This window comes from Terrapene carolina, unplaced genomic scaffold (genome assembly GCF_002925995.2).
Source record: "Terrapene carolina triunguis isolate 2854851 unplaced genomic scaffold, T_m_triunguis-2.0 Scaffold229, whole genome shotgun sequence".
Taxonomy (NCBI): domain Eukaryota; kingdom Metazoa; phylum Chordata; order Testudines; family Emydidae; genus Terrapene; species Terrapene triunguis.
The window spans coordinates 2747956-2767660 of record NW_020664580.1 but is presented as its reverse complement, the minus strand read 5'-3'; the positions used below and the strand labels follow the sequence as shown (position 1 = coordinate 2767660).

Sequence of the window (19705 nt, the reverse complement as noted above, 5' to 3'; positions counted from 1 at the left end):
TTAAGATGATCTGGCAAAGAGTTCCACGGGTTGACAGTGCATTGTGTGAAGAAATACTTTCTTTTGTTTGTTTTAAATCTACTGCCTATTAATTGCATTGGGTGATCCCTAGTTCTTGTCTTATGAGAAGGAGCAAATAACACTTCCTTTTCACTTTCTCCACATCAGTCAAGATTTTATAGACCTCTATCATATCTAGGGTGACCAGACAGCAAATGTGAAAAATCGGGACAGGGTGTGGGGGGTAATAGGAGCCTAAATAAGAAAAAGATCCAAAAATTGGGACTGTCCCTATAAAATCGGGACATCTGGTCACCCTAATCATATCCCCCCTTAGTCGTCTCTGTTAAAACACAATTTGTCAACATCACGTTAAAATATACAATGAGAAATAGTTTAAGGATATTTACAAACAGCATTTTTCTTACTTTACCTATCTGTAAATTCTGATTGTCCATGGAAATATTTTTTCCATCGGTTTGAATGTACGATGAAATCGACGCTTACCAATATTTCTCCAAAAAATCTAATCCTTCCAATAATCACCACCCCTTGCAGAGTGTCAGATGTACAACATGTACATACAAACACATTTGGTAAAAAAATATTCTTTTCAAGGAACAGCAGTATTAAATATCTATTTGGGGTAAATGAGGAAAGTACCCCAGCTTTAAATAAAAGCACATATAGCACATTAATGCCTCAGCAATACACAAAAATAAAAAAACACAACTGCCCAAGCATCTCTGACTTAGTTCACATTGGTGGAACAGACCAAAGTTGTCTGCTTTCTGCCACAGAAATACAGTAACTCCTCACTTAATGTTGTAGTTATCTTCCTGAAAAATGCGACTTTAAGTGAAACGATGTTAAGCGAATCCAATTTCCCCATAAGAATTAATGTAAATGGGAGGGTTAGGTTCCAGGGAAAAAAAATTTTGCCAGACAAAAGGCATTATATACATTTTAAACAAGCAAACTAATACTACATTCATCTTTGCTGAGGTGGTGGAGTCAGAGAGTGGAAGAGGGTGGATTGTCCGGCTGCTCCTCTTGCTGAACTTTCTGAACATTTGCTGCAGGGCTGTGCCCCTCTCTGCTGTATGCATGTGGGGCAGAGAGATGCAGCTGGCATTAAAGTGAATGGCAAAGCTCCTGTGCATTTCACAGACTTTCATGGGAGCAGGGCCAGGTTCTGTGCATCTCTACACTGCTTCTCCTTGCTACAGCGAAGCAGGTGCTGAAACGCTATTCCTGTAATTTGCTTTGGGAGGGCTGCCGCCCCCTGTGTTCTTACCTCCCTCCAGCAAAGGGGGGCAACAGATAAAACATTATTTATCCTGTAGCAAGACAGCAAGGCAGGGCCTCTGCTGTGCACCACCCGCAGCCGCTTTGCAGGCAGCTGGTGGCCTCGCAAGCACTTGGTGTAGAGCCCTCTTCCCGAGCAGGGCCGTTGGGCCATAAAGCAACAGTGAATCGCTGGGGGGGGGGGGGGGGGAGTAGTGTGCACATGCTGTGTGTTTACAAACATACTGTACAGTACTATAGTTGGGAGGTGCCCCTGCCTTACCCTACACAGGCACAGCCCACTGGCACTGGAGATGGGGCAGGCAAGGAGGCTGAAGGTGCTGTAGGCTAGGAGAAGCACGTTGCGCAGCAGCAGCAGCTTCCCCTACTCTGCAAGGGGCGGAGGGGCTCGACCCTCAGCCCGCCCACTCACCCCTTCCCCCAAGCCCCCACCCTTGACCCGCCTCTTCTCCCCCCCACCTCCTCCCCCTTTATTTCACACGTGTCCTGGCTCCTCCCCCCTCCCTCCTGCCTCCAAAACGCTGCAAGCCAGCTGATTGCCGCTGGCAGGAGGCGGGAGGGGGGGGGAAGGCGCGCCGAGGCCTCACTCCTCCCCCCTCCCTCCTGCCTGGGGCAATCAGCTAGCTTGAGGCGTTTAGGAGGCAGGAGGGAGGGGGGAGGAGCGAGGATTTGGCACAGGCTCCCCCTCCCTCCCCCCCACCTCCTGCCCGGGGCAATCAGCTGGCTTGCGGTGTTCGGGAGGCAGGGGAGGGAGGGGAAGCCTGCGCGCCGAGTCCTCCCCCCTCCCTCCTGCCTCCAAAATGCCGCAAGCCAGCTGATTGCCGTGGGTAGGAGGCAGGGGGAGAAGGGGGAAGGCACTGATCCGCGGGATCTGCCGACGGGCAGGAGGCGCTGGGCGGGGGCGTAGGGAGGCTGCCAGTTGTGGAGAAAGCAGGCAGCCAAACAACATAAGAGTGGAGCATTGCACAACTTTAAATGAATATGTTCCCTAATTGATCAGCAACAGAACAACGAAACAATGTTAACCGGGACAACTTTAAGTGAGGAGTTACTGTACTGACTGAGATCTACAACAGCATACACCACTGATACACGTCAGCCACCAGCGTCAGGCATAGTCCAACAAAAAAATATCAAATGAGCAAATTCATCCCTGATGTAGCTCTCTTTGGAATTGCAACAGAAATTAATTTAGCCCTATAAAGACTGATCTTTTGCTAATCTGTTTACCATGTTCAATATTTCAGGCTAATCTCCCTGGTTTTATGTCACTGAATCAAAGCTGCTGGTTAGGTCTGAAGTGTTGTATTTTTGTTTCACACCAAAGATGTTTTGTAAAAAACACTGTTCTTTTTAGCTAAGAGAACAATATATTACTGGGTTTCTTTTTCCCCATCCTTCCCTTTCAGTTTTCTTACTAGTACTTTGTAAGTGTCTTTTCTGCTTAGCAGTAACATTTCTTGTACTTTTAAGGAGCAGCCTCTGCAACCACTCAACAAGCCAACAACCAGGCTCTCAAATGCAGTGATTTCTGGTCTGGATGAAGCACCTGACCTTGGTTCTGTGATATGTCTGGAAGTGCTATCAGAGTCAGAATAGACACTTTGAGGTGGTCTATTAACCAGAAAGAACAGTTTCAACCAATATAGAGCTGTCAGGATCAGTATGGCTGTATCCTGTCGGATTCTCCCTATCATCTAGAAATGCATATATAATACCTTGATCCCACAATGTTAGAAAGGCATTTTGCAAGGATCCTGGGCTCATGCTTCCTCTGGAGTAAAAGACAGGACACGTGTCTTTGTTGGCAAACAAGTCTATAAATGGGATTTCTCCATCAGTGTTGTGTGAAGGAGTATTTCCTTATGTTTCTTTTCAAACTGCTCCCTATTGATTTCATTGGGTGATCCCTGGTTCATCTGTTATATGAAGGGGTAAATAATTCCTTATTCACTTTTACCACACCATTCATGATTTTACACACCTCTACCATATCTCCTCTCAGTCATCTCTCCTCCAAGATGAGCAGTCCCACTCTCTTTAATCTCTCCTCATACAGAAGCTGTTCCATACCCCCTCATTAATTGGCAATGCTATTCTGACAGAAGCAGAAGAGTGCAATATGTCACATAGATTACGAGCTTTTTCTTCAATTACTGAGGTCTCTATTTTGAGGATCTCTGCTATGCAAGAGAATAGCTGCTAAAAGGCTATAAAATCATCAGGAGCTGGTACAAGAGCCTAGACTGCATCATCAGGGGAAGACAATGATAGGTCGCTGGGAGAAGATGAATGGAGTTGTTCAGGAGGCTCAAGACCTACTTGTTCCTCATCTTCAAGCTATTTTTCCTCCTCCCTCTCTGCAGTCAAGAGTCTGGCAATTGATACAAAAGGCGAATGTTCTGCATTTTTGTGACTGGTAAGACGGTGATCAGCTCCTGGATGCTTTAGTGAGATGAAGTTCCCCAGTATATCCAGTAGGGCTAAGGAGGAGCACTGTAGAGATAAGGCTGGTTTTGGTATGGTTGACTAGGCCATTGCTAGGCCAGAGGTGGATGAGTTGGGGCTCTGAAGTGTGTGTCCCTAGATTGTAATGATACCTTCACTTGATCTGCATGAATGAAAAAGAGAAGGTTCTTTGTTGGAAGGTGGAAAGATGTGTCCCAGTAATGGAGAAAACAAGTAGACTTTCTCCAAAAGTTGGTGCTGATATCTGCAGTGATTTCAGTAGTATGAGGATAGAGATGCATAGTGGTACCAACCATAGCATTACTGTTACAGAAGGCAGTGCTAGAGACACAACTAGTCCCTCAACATTTGATCAGCCAGTATGTTAACATCTGTACTATCAGTGCCAAAGTCTGCACCAGCACTGACAGGTATAGGCACGAAGGGTGTCTAATACTTCTTCAGTACTGATCTGGAAGCTTGTGCCAGCGTCACCTGCCCCGATACATGAGTGGCTTTAGTGCTCTGTTCCCAGGAGGAGAGTGAGTTTTTAAACTTCTACTTGCAGGACGAGGGAGATTGGTGCTAGAAGTCATTTCTACCTTGTGTTGCCTTGGTAAGGAGGTGGTACCGATCCTCAGTGCCAAAGTGGAAGTTGGTACTGAGGTGGTTTTCCATGGTCCCAGATCCTTGACTGACAGTGGCGCAGATTTTTTGCTAGTACCGACCTTAGCTGTTTTGCACCAGCTAACAGGAACACTGGCTGTCTGGGACTTGAAGTGGATGCCCATGCTTCAGGGTCTAACGCTCCCCTCACTGATTTCTCAAGAAGGTACAACTTCAACTATCAGGGTCAAAAAGGAGCAGCATCCTGAGCCGCAGGCTGGTACGTGGCTATCACTGAGACAAAAAAGGCAGCAGCTCTGGCCATCTATAAGTGCAATGAGTCTGTCCTAAGATGGTCTGGGTTCGAAGCCTGAGGGTTCTGAATATACCATTTTAGATTATGGTGGGGTACAAAGCGCTGAGGAGAAAGTACATTTTTAATTTTTTTTTTTTTTTTTTTTTTGCAAAAAATTAATAAAAAGGAGGATGGGGGGGAAGAATTTATTGGGAATTAACCAAAGCTAACTGACTAGAAGAAGTCACAAGAAGAAAATTCCACTAAGGAGTAGGGGGTGAACTCTGCTTTCCACCTGATGGTAAGAGGGAACCAAAGGACGGTTGCGGCCATTCCACACTTTATGCTCTAAGGGTGGAGGCAGGGGGTCAAGAGGACTTTGGTAAAGAACCTTGGGGTGGTGAAGGGGCCAAAGGGTAAGGACGCAATACTGGTAGTGGTCTCTGCCCATCACAAGATTAGAAAACATCCTTGTGAGGGGTGTATGACAACATGGACACAAAAGTGTCCTGGAGGTCAAGGGAGACAAACCAATCTACCAGGGAGGGAATTGTCACTGCTAGGGTTACCATTCTGAACCACTGAGAGTTGACAGAAGTGTTCAATGTCTTGAGATCCAGAACTGGTCTCCATCCCTCCCTCCCCTGTTTTTCTTCAGGACCAGGAATGGGAACCCTTTTCCAACAAAGTGCAGGGGAACAGGTTCAACTGCCCGACTGTTAGGAGGATTGTACATTGTGCCTCATTAGAAGGGTTGATAAAGTGGGATGGGGATGGGGGAAGAAGCAGAAAGGAGGTGAACTGGATGGAGTAACTAGTAAAAGTCACCGCCAGGATCCATCTGTCCAAGGTGATGAGCTCCCAGGAAGGTAGGAAATGGGAGAGATGATCCTCAAAACAGTGGGAATGGGATAATGTGCAGGGTAAGATATGGAGCAGGAGAGAGTTCATGACCCTTAAATGGGTCATAAGAGCCGTTTCGAGGATGTCACCGGCTGGGAGGTCACTGAAGAGGATGGTCTTCTTTTTAAGTGCGCTTCTTCCTGGAGTGCTCAGCTGTTCTCATGGGCTCATAGGTAAGGCTACGTTTTAGTCAGGGGTATTTTTAGTAAAAGTCACAGACAGGTCACAGACATTAAACAAAAACTCACGGCCTGTGACCCATCCCGTGCCCCAACCCCTTGCCCCCTCCCACAACCAAACTCTGCTGCTGGGGGGTGTTGGGGCGGTGGCCTGAGTCTGCCCCAGCAGCTGCCGGTGGGACTGGTGCAGGGGCTGCCTGAGCTGCCCCTGAGCCAGGCGCACTGGCTACTGCAGAAGTCATGGAGGTGACAAAAAAAATCACAGAATCTGTGACTTCAATGACAAATTTGCAGCCTTACTCATAGGGACTGAGTGAAACTGTTGAGCCAGCCGTGCTGGACTGTAGTTTCTCTTTGCCATAGGTGCATAGATGCCCAGGGATTGCAGTGTCACCTGGGAGTTTTTAAGAGAATGAAGGGACCCATCTGTGGGATCACTAAACAATTTGGGTCCCTTGAAGGGAAGGTCCTTGACAGTGTTTTGTACCTTGTGGGGCAGACCAGAGGACTGCAGCCAAAAATCTCAATGAACGATTACTGCTGTAGCCATGGAGCATGAGCTATGTTGGCTGCATCCAGTGAGGCCTGGAGAGATGCCCTGGCGATTGTCTGGCCTTCTGTTATGTGGGCTTGACATTGTTCCCTCTGGACCCAGAATGTTTGTGATAGGCTGGTGACTGTGTTGGTACCGGAGGACGAGTTACTGTTGCAGATGATAGTATCGGAGGTCTCTGGAAACCCAGACTGAAGGGGTAACTTTCCTTTCTCTTCTCCCACTCTGGAGAAGGGTTTTTTCCCTTCTTTGAGGATCTAGATGATTCTGAGGGGCCCCAGAGTCTTTGCTTATTGTCACAGTAGAGACAGTCACCAGGGCTCTCTGTGGATCTGAGGCACAGGGGGTGACTCGGATCCTACAGGTCTGAGATAAAGCTCCATTAGCAGGAGTTTAGTCCGTCTTCCCTCAATTTCTTAGATCTGCTTTTAAAACCTGGGCAGATCTTACATTTGGAGGGAACGTGAGACTCTCCCAGGCAGCAGAAGCAGCTTGAATGTACCATCGCTGCGGAGGACAGACCTCTGGCAGGGTGTGAAGCCTGGGATCCTGGGCATAACCTGTACTGGAGGCCAAAAAAAAGAGGAGGGGGGGGGGCCAAATCAGGCAAAAAGCACAAACTGTGCTTTAAAAAAAACTACTAAGAAAAGTTTCAGAGTAGCAGCCATGTTAGTCTGTATCCACAAAAATTACTCCTGTTCTTTTTACTAAGAAAAGATTAAACAAGAGAGGCAGCAAGCTGCATAGCTAGCCAACAGACACCGTGATGCTCCATCTCAAACCACAGGCAGTGGAGAAGGAGCTTGAGTGACAGGGGGTCGGCCCCCTCCCTATTAGGGATGTAAATAGTGTTTAAAAAAGTAACTGTTTAAACTATTAAAATTGTATCAGTTAACTGTTTAACTGTTAATGAGTTCACAATGAACCAACCGCGCACATTATCGTTGTCAAGTACCTTTACTAACAACAAAAACAGACAGTCTTATGTGTAAAACCCACCTTTTTGTTTAACTTTTTAAATAATACCCAAGCCATCCAAAAACACAAAAAGTCCGATTAGAATTTCAACTCTACTGCTAATCTTTGTTAAGATTTTTGTTGTTTACATGTTCTGGTGTCAGTCTTGTGCGCAGCGGATTAACAGTAAGGCCAGCATTGGAAGACACACGTTCTGCAGGCACAGACGATCCTGGAATGCACAGGTAACTCTTTGCCAGTTTTCCAAGCCTGGGAAAACACTGTGCATTGACCTTCCACCACTCCAATGGACTGCATTCCAATGTAGGAAAGGGCTTCCCTGGTGAAGTGATTCCTGGTGATCCATCAACACTTGTAAAACCACATAAAAAAATAACCCTTTCTGTTGATGTACTCTATGGTAAGGTGAGCTGGAGCCAAAATAGGAATGTGTGCGCCATCTATTCCCCCACCATGGTTTGGCAACCCCATAGTTGCAAATCCATCCACAACATCCTCTATATTAGAGTAAGAGCCCTGCATAGCAGGATACAATTAATGCCCCACACACACTTGCATGACAACAACCCCCACTATGGATTTTCCAACTCTAAAATGATTTCCCACTGATTGATAGCAATCCAGCTTCGCAAGCTTCCACAGTGCGATCGCCACTTGCTTCTCAACTGTCAAGGCAGCTTTCATTCTCTTGTCCATGCTCGAACGTGGCATACAGATCCAGGAATGTGGCCTTTCTCACCTGAAAGTACTGCAGCCACTTATCATCCCAAACCTCCATCATAATGCAATCCCACCAGTCAGTTGCTCATTTCTTAGGCCCTGTAGCTGATCTGTAAATGCCACCAACTTTGAATTGTTTTTCATTATGTCCCTTAGCAATCTGTCCTCAAAGAAATGATCATGTGCCCCTTTGTTGTGGTACTTCCTGCAGCCCTACAAGTGCCGGAGGATTGTTTGTCCTGCATTTGCAGCATCAATGACAACAGTGCAGACCTGCGTGGGCTCCATTCTTCTGATAGAGATGACGGATAGCGACAAGTGCTGTGTGAGTTTGTGGGATTTTAAAAAGGCACAAAAAGTATGGGTTAGTCATAACCATCTCATGGTATTATGAGATAGTGAAAGTTGCATGATGGGAACTTGACCTTTTGCGCTCAGCCCCCCGGCAGGAGTCGTGTGCGCCCCACAACACATTGTGAAAATTCCCCAAAAGGCATTGCACTGGAAGGTGGCACACTGGGATATACCCCTGGTGCACCGCACTTAGCATCGATGCAAGCAGCTAAGTATGCACATGCATGTGTGATATACTAACTGCAGCAGCTTTACAATGACATAAACTTTGGTCGACCAAAGTTTGTAATCTATACATGGCCTTAGCCAGCATTACATATTTTACACTTGTTAAATAAAACCGTTTATCAGTAACTCAAGAATAAAGAAGCTTCCTAAGCAGAACTGTGGACAGAGGAAAAACCCCGTAAGTAAAATGGCCTGCCCCCAATTGCCTTCTCCATGCTGACCTATTCTGCACCAGATTAGGATGTCCTACCACCAGGGGCGGCCTGCCTGTCACTGTGAGGGCAGCAGTCAGGGAGCCTTCGGCGGCGTGCCTGCGGGAGGTCTGCCGGTCCCGCGGCTTTGGCGGCAATTCGGTGGCGGGTATGCCGAAGCCGCGGGACCGGCAGACCTCCCACAGGCGCGCCGCCGAAAGCCGCCTGACTGACGTGCTTGGGGCGGCAAAATACATAGAGCTGCCCCTGCCTACCACTGGGTTTAAGTGACAGAAAGAGCCTTTAATGACTTCTCCACATTAAAGAGTATTTCACACCTCGTAAGAAGGCTCTGTTGTTACCTAGCAGCTCTGTGTCCTTGGGGAACCAGGGCACATTATCCAGCCTGTTTGACTCACGAAAGACCTTCCCCTCCCCCCTCCGCCAGCCTCTGCTTGAACCAAATCTGCATCAGAAGAAAGACTTACAAAAAGCAATGAAAAGGCAGTGGGAGACACACCTAAACCCCTGGGATAAGGATGACAGAATTAAGGAAACTCCCCTTGTCTCATTTGATTCGAAGATGGGGCAAGGAGGCATCTCTATTAGCATACAGAATGGAGAACAGAGATTCCAAGGCAAGAACCGCATGGAACTCTGGGACCAGAAAAGCAGGGAAGCACTGCATGATGGGGGTTCTCTGCTCCAGATGTTAATGAACCCACGTCTGCACACACCCAGCTCAGTATTTATCAGACCAATTCTAGTAATAAATCCTTTATTGGTATCCAAAATAGTGAAGCTCCCTAATTGCATTGTGAGCTCCCACCAAGGGACACTGCCCAAAGCCAGGAATGATCAGCTGCCATTGTCTAGCCTGAACAAAACAACTTTGGTATTCTCCCTTGTTTACACATAAACAAATCTAGTGTTCTCCCTTGAACCATTGTTGTTTCTCTACAAAAACCCCTATCCATGCTCAAGTAAGTGTTCTGATGCCTGGATCCAAAATCTGCATCAGTTCATCTTCTCCTGACTGATCATGCTGGGGGCTCTACCTGACTCCAGCACTCCGGACCCTCAGCTACCACTATCACCTGGGACCCCCAATCAATTCAAACTTCATGGAGTGGTGAGAACCCAGCTCTCTCTCTCTAAGTATAGCCTTCTGACCCTGACTTCTGTGATCAGTTATAGTTTTCTAAACCTGACTTTTATACTCAAGTTTAAGCTAGATTTATTTTATAACTGTTTTGTTTGTTTGTCTCCCCTATGGTTATTACCTGGCAATAAATAACTTTCATGAGTAAGCTGGTTGCTTCTCTTTCTCTCTCCCCTCACCCCCTCGTGGGTGTTTTTTTGGTTTCCTCATTCACTCTGCAGCAACACTCCTCGTATCTAAGCTAAAAGATTCCCGCAGCACCCAAAAATGATGTGGGGTTTGCTCATCAAGTGGGTTACTGCCAGAACAATTGTAACGTAAGAGCGGGGATAGAGACGTGCTGAACCTGGGACATATGAGGATGACAGCTTGGAGGCGCTGCTCAACCCAGCCTACTGAGTCCAGGGACATATAAGGGGTCAGCTTGGGAGTGCTGATTAACCCGGTCCTCTCAGATGCACTCTGTGTGTGTCTGTGTTCATCTGCTTCTGGGGCTGGAAGAACCCAGTCCTGGGGAACCTAGGTCCTGCAGGATAGCTCCATTGGGAGGGAACTTGTAGCATGGAGAAGTAGAGCTCAGTATAAGAACACAAGTGACACAAGCAGTACATTGATAGAAATACACAACCTCCCCCTTCCCCCCAGAAGAGTAACCCTAATAAATGAGCATACCCCAAAGTAACGGGCAAAGCTAGTAACACTGTTGTTTTATTCTAATTTTCTGATAACTTAAATGGCCAGAGTTGGGTTTTTTTCAATATTTCCCTTCCCACTTCAAAAACAAAAGAAAAAAGGGAGAGGAGGAGGATGAAACACCTGCGGGCTGAAACTATGAATGAGAAATTTACATTCAAAAGTTCGTATTTTAGGAAATTCTAACCCAATTGTGATAGGGCTTAGAATGGAAATGCTTCCTCAACATCAACTACAACATCTCATCAGAACTGCAGTAACAAAAAAACACCTCTGCATACTTTACAAAGTACCTTCACACTTCATTACACTCAAGATAAAAATCTAGTTCTCTGGAAAATTCAATATGCTGGTAAAAAAGAATTTTAGTAATTTTAAAAGCGGAGTCTCGCCTTTTGTTAACATTTGCTTAAAATGGAATTAAATTCAACTCCTATTGGACTTGAGATGGGGGATGGTGGAAAGGGAAAGGGCTGTATCATTTCTTTGACATGCCTCCTAAATGGGCTATTTGAATTTGTAAACTCTTCATTTCTCTGCCAGATTGGAAGCAACATGCGAAAAAGAAGTGGGGTGTAAGGAAGTTTCTTTGATTGAGTAAGATCAGCAGCTAAGATCTGCTTTCAGATCTGCAGCCTCGAAGCACAAAAGAACAGGCAATATGATATTACAGCTGCCCCATGAATTCAAAAAGCTGCTTTCATATTCATGCAAACTTTTAAAAAAATCCTATATAATTATACTCAGTTGTCTGTGTGCCTGCATGTTTCACTTTACATGAGGTGAACTACTTCTCCATTCCTGAGCTGACTTGTGAGTGTATGTCATTCCCATAATATTTTCCTATGGCTATGCCTGCCATCCCAAAATTTCTAATCGGTTTCTTGGTTTTTAACCAATGACCCAAAATGACCCATTTTTTAAAAAACATGAAGGTCATTCAGATCAAGATACTAATCCTGTTTTTTTAAAAAGAGACATTTTACAGTTTAGCATATATTTTTGTCTTCTTTTCTTAGTTGTGAAAAGACTTTCCCTCTTACTAATGACATTGCACACAATTCCCCGTGCAATTCTCTATAGAAGGAACCTCTATGACAACAAGGAGACAGAACTAGGTACTATGAAGATTAGCACTTTATGAATACAACAGCCAGATTACATAGAATTTCCTGAAAGGAAAGATTTTCTGTGAGGCCACTAACTGAAAATATGTTTTTTAAATAAAAAAATGTGAGACTTGCGAAGTATTTTAACGAATATTAAGCTTCAAACTTTTCTGTATGAGGATGTGTTGGTTTAACTCTAATGGTCAGTCCTTCTCAACGGCGATTCAGATGTTAGCAGCAGCTAACTGCAGATTTGGCTTCAAGTGTAAGGGCAGGTGGGACAGAATGAGGGTGAAAAGAGACAAGGAGGTGCTCATGGGGGAAGAAAGGAAGAGTGAGAGGTGAAAGATACAGTTTTCATGAAAGCAGAGGGATCAGAGAAGAGCAGTAGCAACCAGGCCCATCCTTGGATGATCTATAAGGTAGTATAATGTGTTTTCAAAACCTCATATAATGGTCCTGTACTTTTACTGTTTTACTGCCAATTACAAAGATATAATTGTGTGTAAACAGACATTTTATACTCCACTTGCTCCTCCTGATTGAGGCTTTCGGTGATGATATAAGAATTTTCATCATTTCATAGATAATGAATTAAGTAAAAATGTACTAAGTGATTACCATTACAGAGCAATGGAAAAAGAAAATGTAACTACAATAACTCCAAGATTGCTTGTACTGCACAATTTAGTGCTCTCATTACTTAACTACATTTATTAGGCTACCAATTTTTTCCTCTTTCTTGGATAGCTGATTAAAGCATTTATTAACTACATAACCTGTGCAGTAAAATAATCTGTATTCTACATATGGTGAGAAAACTGTGGTATCTGAAAGTTATATTAAAATTCACCTCTTGTCATAAGAATAATGTTTTACTAAACTGAAGCCTTGTCTATTTATTTCCACAATCTCTGGTCAGAACACCCTGGAAATATACTATCATAAAACAAATATAAAAATACCACAATACAGTACATAGAAAAAATAAATTCTACTACCTCCTCCTACCGTCGCAGATCTGATTAGAGGAGACTTTAAAGAGGTGTTCTCCTGTTCATTAAACTGTCTTTTAAGTTCTTCTGCAGATTCTGAATGGAGTTGAAGAAATTCTTTTATGGCAAATGACGCTTCCTCTTTAACTGGATTTATCATTCTTTGGAGAATTTGTTTATCTTCCAGTCGGACCCGCAAACACAGTTTCTCCATCTCTCGGATATTGGCTCGCAGTTGCTGCAATAGTTTTAAAAGATTATTTGTAACTTTATGGCATGCTGCTGCTCCTACACACCTCTTTCAAGGGGGTGATGCAAATTAACTACAGTTATTTTAATTTTTAAATAATAAAAAAAATTACATTTCAATATTTTGTATAAGTTGAGAAAAATAAAAATTCCAAAAAGGTCTTGTTCTCAGACAACCAAATGCTTTAATTTTATTCTAGTTAAAATGAAAATATTCTAAACAAAAATCTGTTGCACCAAAGAGATAATGGGCATATTTTGCACAAGTAGTAAGAACTCACCTACAGTGAGAAAAATATTCTTTCCCCACTATTTTGTTCTTTCCTGTTTTATCTGTGCACAGGTCTATTCCCACAGTATTTAATTCCCTATATCTGTGACAACTGGTACTTACAAGTTCTTTCCCTGGAACCAGTACAACCCACACAATCCACCAGATACCCAGCAGCTCAGTGCAGTCGCTAATTCTGTACCCTCTCACCCATTCTAATAAACTGGCTGTACACTGGGGAGTAACCACTGACATTTGGTACCTAAGTAGCCAACTACAGCCCTGATTACAGATGTCATATTTAACGTTTTATCTTCACTATGAATGTTCCCCAATTACAGCCATCAATATAGCTGCACAAATGTAACCCTTAACACAGACAGGCAAAGCATGGTTACTCCTCTGTACATTTAATCACCTGTCCCATTGTGCCCAAAGGGGCTGCAGCGTTCCAGTTCTTGCTGCCATATCAGTAATAGCAGAGAAATGTACTGATTACACTGCTCTACAGCCAAAATGCTTCTGAAATAAATGTAGTCAAACTTTACTAATTCTGGGTCACTGAGAACGAAAATTATGCTTAAAATTGTTGATTGGCTCTAGTTTTGAAGATATGCTATTGGGTCAGTATATATGACCCTTGACTTGGGAATGGTGGAGGATAAGTGAGTTATAAAGGGAAGGGATCTCAATTTAAACCAGAAATGATTAAAATACATCTTTGACTGGATCTATGAATAAATCTATGACTGGGTTTGGACAGTACTTGCTTTTTAGGCAAAATAATGAATGATGCAATCTGAAGCTGGTATTGCGTCATACGTGATATGAATTGCATCATGTTATTCCTAGAAGTCATGGATGATGCAATCATAACGAAGCTTACATCACTCTGCTGAACAAATTGCCCTATATCAGCTCTAGAAATCATACAGTGTCGTGCTCTCTTATTTGTCAGTGTTTGATTTTGCCAAGGGGCACATTTCTGTTTAGCCAAAGTGAGCAGAGATGCCACGTACTTGTGTGAACAGTGCAGATAACTTCTGCTGTTTGTGGTGAAGTGACTTTTGCATCACAAAAGCGCAGTATAACCACTATGGTTAAGAAAGCCTATCACCTTTATTTTGGCTGCAAAATTGGAGATCAGGACAAGAGGTGGGCCCCACACATATGCTGCAATACTTGTGCAACAAATCTTTGCCAGTGGTTGAACAGGAAAAGGAAATCTATGCCTTTTGCAGTGACAATGATTTGGAGAGAGCCAACAGATTATACCAGCAATTGTTACTTCTGCATGGTGCCTCCAGTTGGGAAAGGTGTATCAAAGAAGAAAAAGTGGACTGTGCATTATCCAAATATTCCATCAGCTATATGCCCCGTGCCCCACGGAGAAGGACTGCCGGTTCCTGATGCACCAGAATCATTCTCACTTGAGTCAGACGAGGAAGAGGAAGAGGATGAAACTTCTGGTCCTGAACCATCAATGTCACAGGACCCACATTTTCTCCCATCCTCCTCCTCTGAACCACACCTCATAACACAAGGTGAACTGAATGACCTTGTCAGGGATTTGGAACTACCCAAGAGTAAGGCAGAGCTGTTGGGCTCCAGACTACAGCAGTGGAATCTCCTGGCAGGTGATGTTAGGGTTTCCATGTTCCGTCAAAAGGATCTTGTCCCATTCTTCTTCATGGAAGGTGATCTTGTAGCCTGCAACAACTTTGATGGTGTGATGGCAGCCCTCAACATCGTTCACGATCCAGATGAGTGGAGACTGTTCATTGATTCATCGAAGACGAGTCTTAAAGCTGTTTTACTGCATAATGGCAATGTTTTGCCATCAATTCCAGTTGGTCATGCAGTCCATATGAAGGAAACCTATGACAACATGAAACAACTTTTGAGGTGCATAAACTATGACCAACATCAGTGGCAGCTTTGTGGCGATTTGAAGGTTGTTGCTCTCTTGCTTGGTCTGCAGACTGGATACACAAAGTACTGCTGTTTTCTCTGCGAATGGGATAGTCATGCAAGAGATTCCCACTACATCAAGAAAGATTGGCCACTCTGACAGTCATTGGAGCCTGGGAGGAAAAGTGTTCAGCATCCACCACTTGTTGAATCAAGGAAGATTTTGTTACCACCCTTACACATCAAGCTGGGTCTGATGAAGAACTTTGTCAAGGCCATTGACAAAACACAAGCAGCTTTCAAGTACCTCCATGGAAAATTTCCAAGGTTAAGTGAAGCTAAGATAAAGGAAGGTGTCTTTGTTGGTCCAGATTCGTGAACTTCTTCGAGACGATGCATTTGACCATGCACTGCATGGCAAGGAAAAGACGGCATGGAAAGCCTTCCAGTTAGTGGCAATAAATTTTCTCGGAAACAACAAGGCAGACAACTACAGGTTGTTGGTGGAAAACCTCCTCAAGGCATACAAAAGCCTTGGTTGCAACATATCACTAAAGATACATTTTTTGCACTCTCATCTAGATTTTTTTCCACCGAACTGCGAAGCAGTGAGCGACGAGCATGGCGAGCGATTTCACCAGGACATTGCAACAATGGAGAAACACTATCAGGGCAAATGGAGCCCATCAATGCTTGCAGACTATTGCTGGACAGTGACAAGAGATGCTCCATTTAATGAATACAATAGACAAGCCAAGAAGCACCGAGTAGACACTGAATAGGACTAAACTATGTACATAATCGTTTTTTGCCTTTTGTTTCATAATACATTTTATTTATAATAACCCTTTTGCTGATTTTTAAAGTGTTACATAAACAGGACAGGTGAAATATTATCATGTAAAGCAACCATAAACACATGAAAAGACCTAGGTTTACAATTTATGATTAAAACTCTACTATCTACACAATATACATAGACATAAAATGTAAAAACTTAAATATCTTAGAAACAGTAGCCAATCAGTTGTTTTAATTGTCATATTTGAATTCAGCACATCAATATACATAATAAATAGCACATTTTATCTCTGAAGCAGACAACTTCTCAAAAATTGTAGACCAGTGTTACCAAAGAGAAAAATGATCTCAAAGTTTCCCATGTTCATCAACCAGACTGATCTAAACGTCACAAAAGCTAACCAGACCTACAAGAGCAAACTTCAGTTCAACCACAGCTAAACCACCACTCTCATCACAACGGGAGTTGCCCACAAGACAAACTCTCCATGAAGATGTGGTCAACACTATGAATATGTTTCAGAACCCAACCCTAGTGGATGTAACAAACTGGACTGCTATGATACCTGATATATTTAGCATATTTTGCAAAGCAGTCACGGTACTCTACATTTACATAGGAACTCAGAGGAAGTGGAGAGCTGCTTTAGTTTACATAGACTCATTATGATGATCCTACACAGATAAAAGGGCCAAAAATCAGTGTCGTATAATATTTACATAATTACAACCCTTTCAGCCTCAGACATGACCCCACTGCAGCTTAGACCCAGCTCTGCTTTCCAAACCAACACATCTCTACCCTGCACAAGATTTGGACAGAGAAAGAATCATCTCACGGCTGTACCAGATACTGCTGGATAGTATTTTACATACACTTGGCATAGATGTCAGTGTCTACAGAGGGCACAAGTCTGTGAGAATGTGTCAGACTATTTGGAATGTCAAGAGTTCTATAACACTATGGATCAGAGCCTGATCTACGGATCAGAGCCCCTGATATGGGTCTAACGCAGGGGTGGGCAAACTATGGCCCGCGGGCCGGATCCATTTTAAAACGGCCCGCGAGTCGTATCATGCAGCTCGGCCCCGCTCCCACGCTCCAGCCGGGTAGCTGGGTCGGAGGCCACACCATGCGTCTCCCAGAAGCCACGGCATGGCCCCGCTCCAGCTCCTACGTGCTCCAATAGGAGCTGCAGGGGCGATGCCTGTGGATGGGGCAGTGTGCAGAGCCGCCTTGCCGCGCCTCCGCATAGGAGCCGGAGAAGGGACATGACACTGCTTCTGGGGGAGGTAAGCACCACTCGGAGCTTGCATCCCCTGAGCCTCTCCCAAAGGCCCCAACCCCCTACCCCAGCCCTGATCCCCTTCCTGCTCTCCAAACCCCTCGATCCCAGCCCAGAGCACTCTCCTGCACCCCAAACCTCTCATCCCCAGCCCCATTCCAGAGCCCGCACCCCCAGCCAGAACCTGCACCCCTGCCCCAGCCCTGATCCCCCTCCCGCCCTCGGTCCCAGCCCAGAGCACCCTCCTACACCCCAAATGCCTCATCCCCAGCCCCAGAGCCCACACCCCCAACCAGAGCCCTCACCCCCTCCCGCACCCGAACCCCAATTTTGTGAGCATTCCTGGCCCGCCATACAATTTCTATTTCCCAATGTGGCCCTCGGGCCAAAAAGTTTGCCCATCCCCAGTCTAACGGGTTAAAGATTTACTTGAACTCTACAAGATCTGAATAACCATGTGACTGTGCACAGTTATTTCTTGTTAAGGACATTAATGTATTATAATTAAAGATTGCAGGTTTACCACAAGATCACAGAAATCACAGAACCTATCATTTTATTGATTTTGCCCTTAGAGTGTCATGGACCACTGTTTGATGCTCCCTTGGAGAGGAGGGGGGGAGAATGTTCATCAAAGCATATTTGAATTCTAAGCTGTTGTACTGGGCCGTCTTCCTTTCTTTGTGCGAACTTTCTTCTGTTGTGAGTACTACCCTCCCTCACTTCCTTTCACACAAAATATTCAGACTGATGTGTGGAAGGGAGCTGGAAGTGTAGGTTTGTTTTGTTTTTTTAATTGATTTCAGTTGATTAACTGAGCACCGTCAGACAAAATGGTGCATCCAAGATAACAATACTTTGCATTTATATAGAATATTTTCATCCAAGGAACTCCAAGTGTGAAGAGGAGCTATATCCATTTTACTGATTGGGAAACAGGGACCAATAAGTTAAATGCCTTGCCAATAGTCACATGTCGACATGACGAGTCATTGGCAGATTAGGAATAAAATATCAGGCATCCTGATCTAACTGCTAAATGACTCTACATCCATAATTGCAGCTGCATTGCTATTTCTGGGAAACATCTGAGTCAGCTAGCATCAGCACTCATGTCCTACAAACATTTTTGCTCCCAAGAATCAAAAACTTTGTTGGTGGTAGAACAGAGACAAATAGGACTAAATTATTCCACCGCATGTGGGGATGCATTGGAGAAGCATAATGTGAGGAAGAAAGAGAGGACAGGAAAAGAGGGGGAAAGCTGGTATTGGCACAGAACAAGTGGCCTGGCGAGGGGATGGCTTTGCTAGGAAGAGTGCAGGCTACATCTGTTGAGCAGATATAGCAAGGGACATCACTTTCCATACACCTCCAGAAATACTAGGCCTTACAAAGGCATAATACTACTATCAACTACTCACTGCTGATTGAGTGAAGACCTACCTACCTTCCTCTTCTCCCCAATGCAGCTTACACTCGTACGAGCTATAATTGAACCCATATTAGGAGATGTAGAAGTCACAATGTATTGTCTGTACATATACACTGTTCATGTTGCACCTCGTGGAAATACTAGTAACTTACAACGTATTCCACCTGGAAAGCTATATGTATTTTTAAGTGTGCAAGGAGAATCTGGTGCCTGCTCATGGAAACCTTTTCCCTAACATGACAGCAGGGTTAAGGAAAGCCCTACTGCACCTGTGTTCCTTGAGGGTTCAGGCTGAGGCAAAGGAATAATGCAGCAGAGGGCCTCGAAAAAGGATTATCTGTTTGTATATCTCCTTTAACCAAACAAAGTCTTTCAGAATTACTCATTTAAATGAAGCAGTGGGGATGCCACCCATCAGGCTCAGATCCACAAAGATACTGTGGTGCCAAAACCCTACACTTGGGCACCTACGTCCCAGTTTTAGGCTCCATTGCAATTCACAAATTCCCACCAAACTCTGTACGTACCTAAATTCACTCGATGCCTAAGTTTTCAGGATAAAAGTTCCCACCTCTGAGCATGCGCATCACTGCCTCCCTCTAGGCATCTGGAGGCCTACCTCCCACCTAAACCGCAGAGCAATTCATAAACTGGGGGAACACAGGTGTTTGTCAGCCTAAATCGCAGTGTCCAATCCAGCAGGTGTTCTCAGAGCAGTCTACCAGATTGGGTCCCATCCAAAATCTGGTCACCAGAGGAGGTGGAGTTGGAGGAGGTGGTGGTGGTGCCACCTGCCTTGTAACTTGTAGCCCAATATTTAGAGTATTCACCTCGGATGAGGAAAGTCCAGGTTCAATTCCCCTACCCACCCACCAGAGAGGGAGACGGGAGACCCCTGTTGAAATCCTACCTCTCAAGAGAATGCTCTAAACACTGAGATATGGCATATTCTGAAACCAGTCTCCTTCAGTCTCTACTGTTAAAGCTGTTCCACTGTGTATAAATAATGAAGGAATGATTGGAGAAGGGG

At 44.5% G+C, this 19705-nt stretch overlaps 1 protein-coding gene across 1 annotated transcript in view; it reads right to left on the bottom strand.

Moving 5' to 3' along the window:
• Window positions 1-19705, bottom strand: part of STX17 (syntaxin 17) — a 68840-nt gene that overhangs the window by 12336 nt on the left and 36799 nt on the right. The window contains exon 4 of the mRNA XM_024193605.3: window positions 12729-12960. Coding sequence (XP_024049373.2) covers window positions 12729-12960 — 232 coding nt within the window. The remainder of the gene's footprint in view (window positions 1-12728; window positions 12961-19705) is intronic.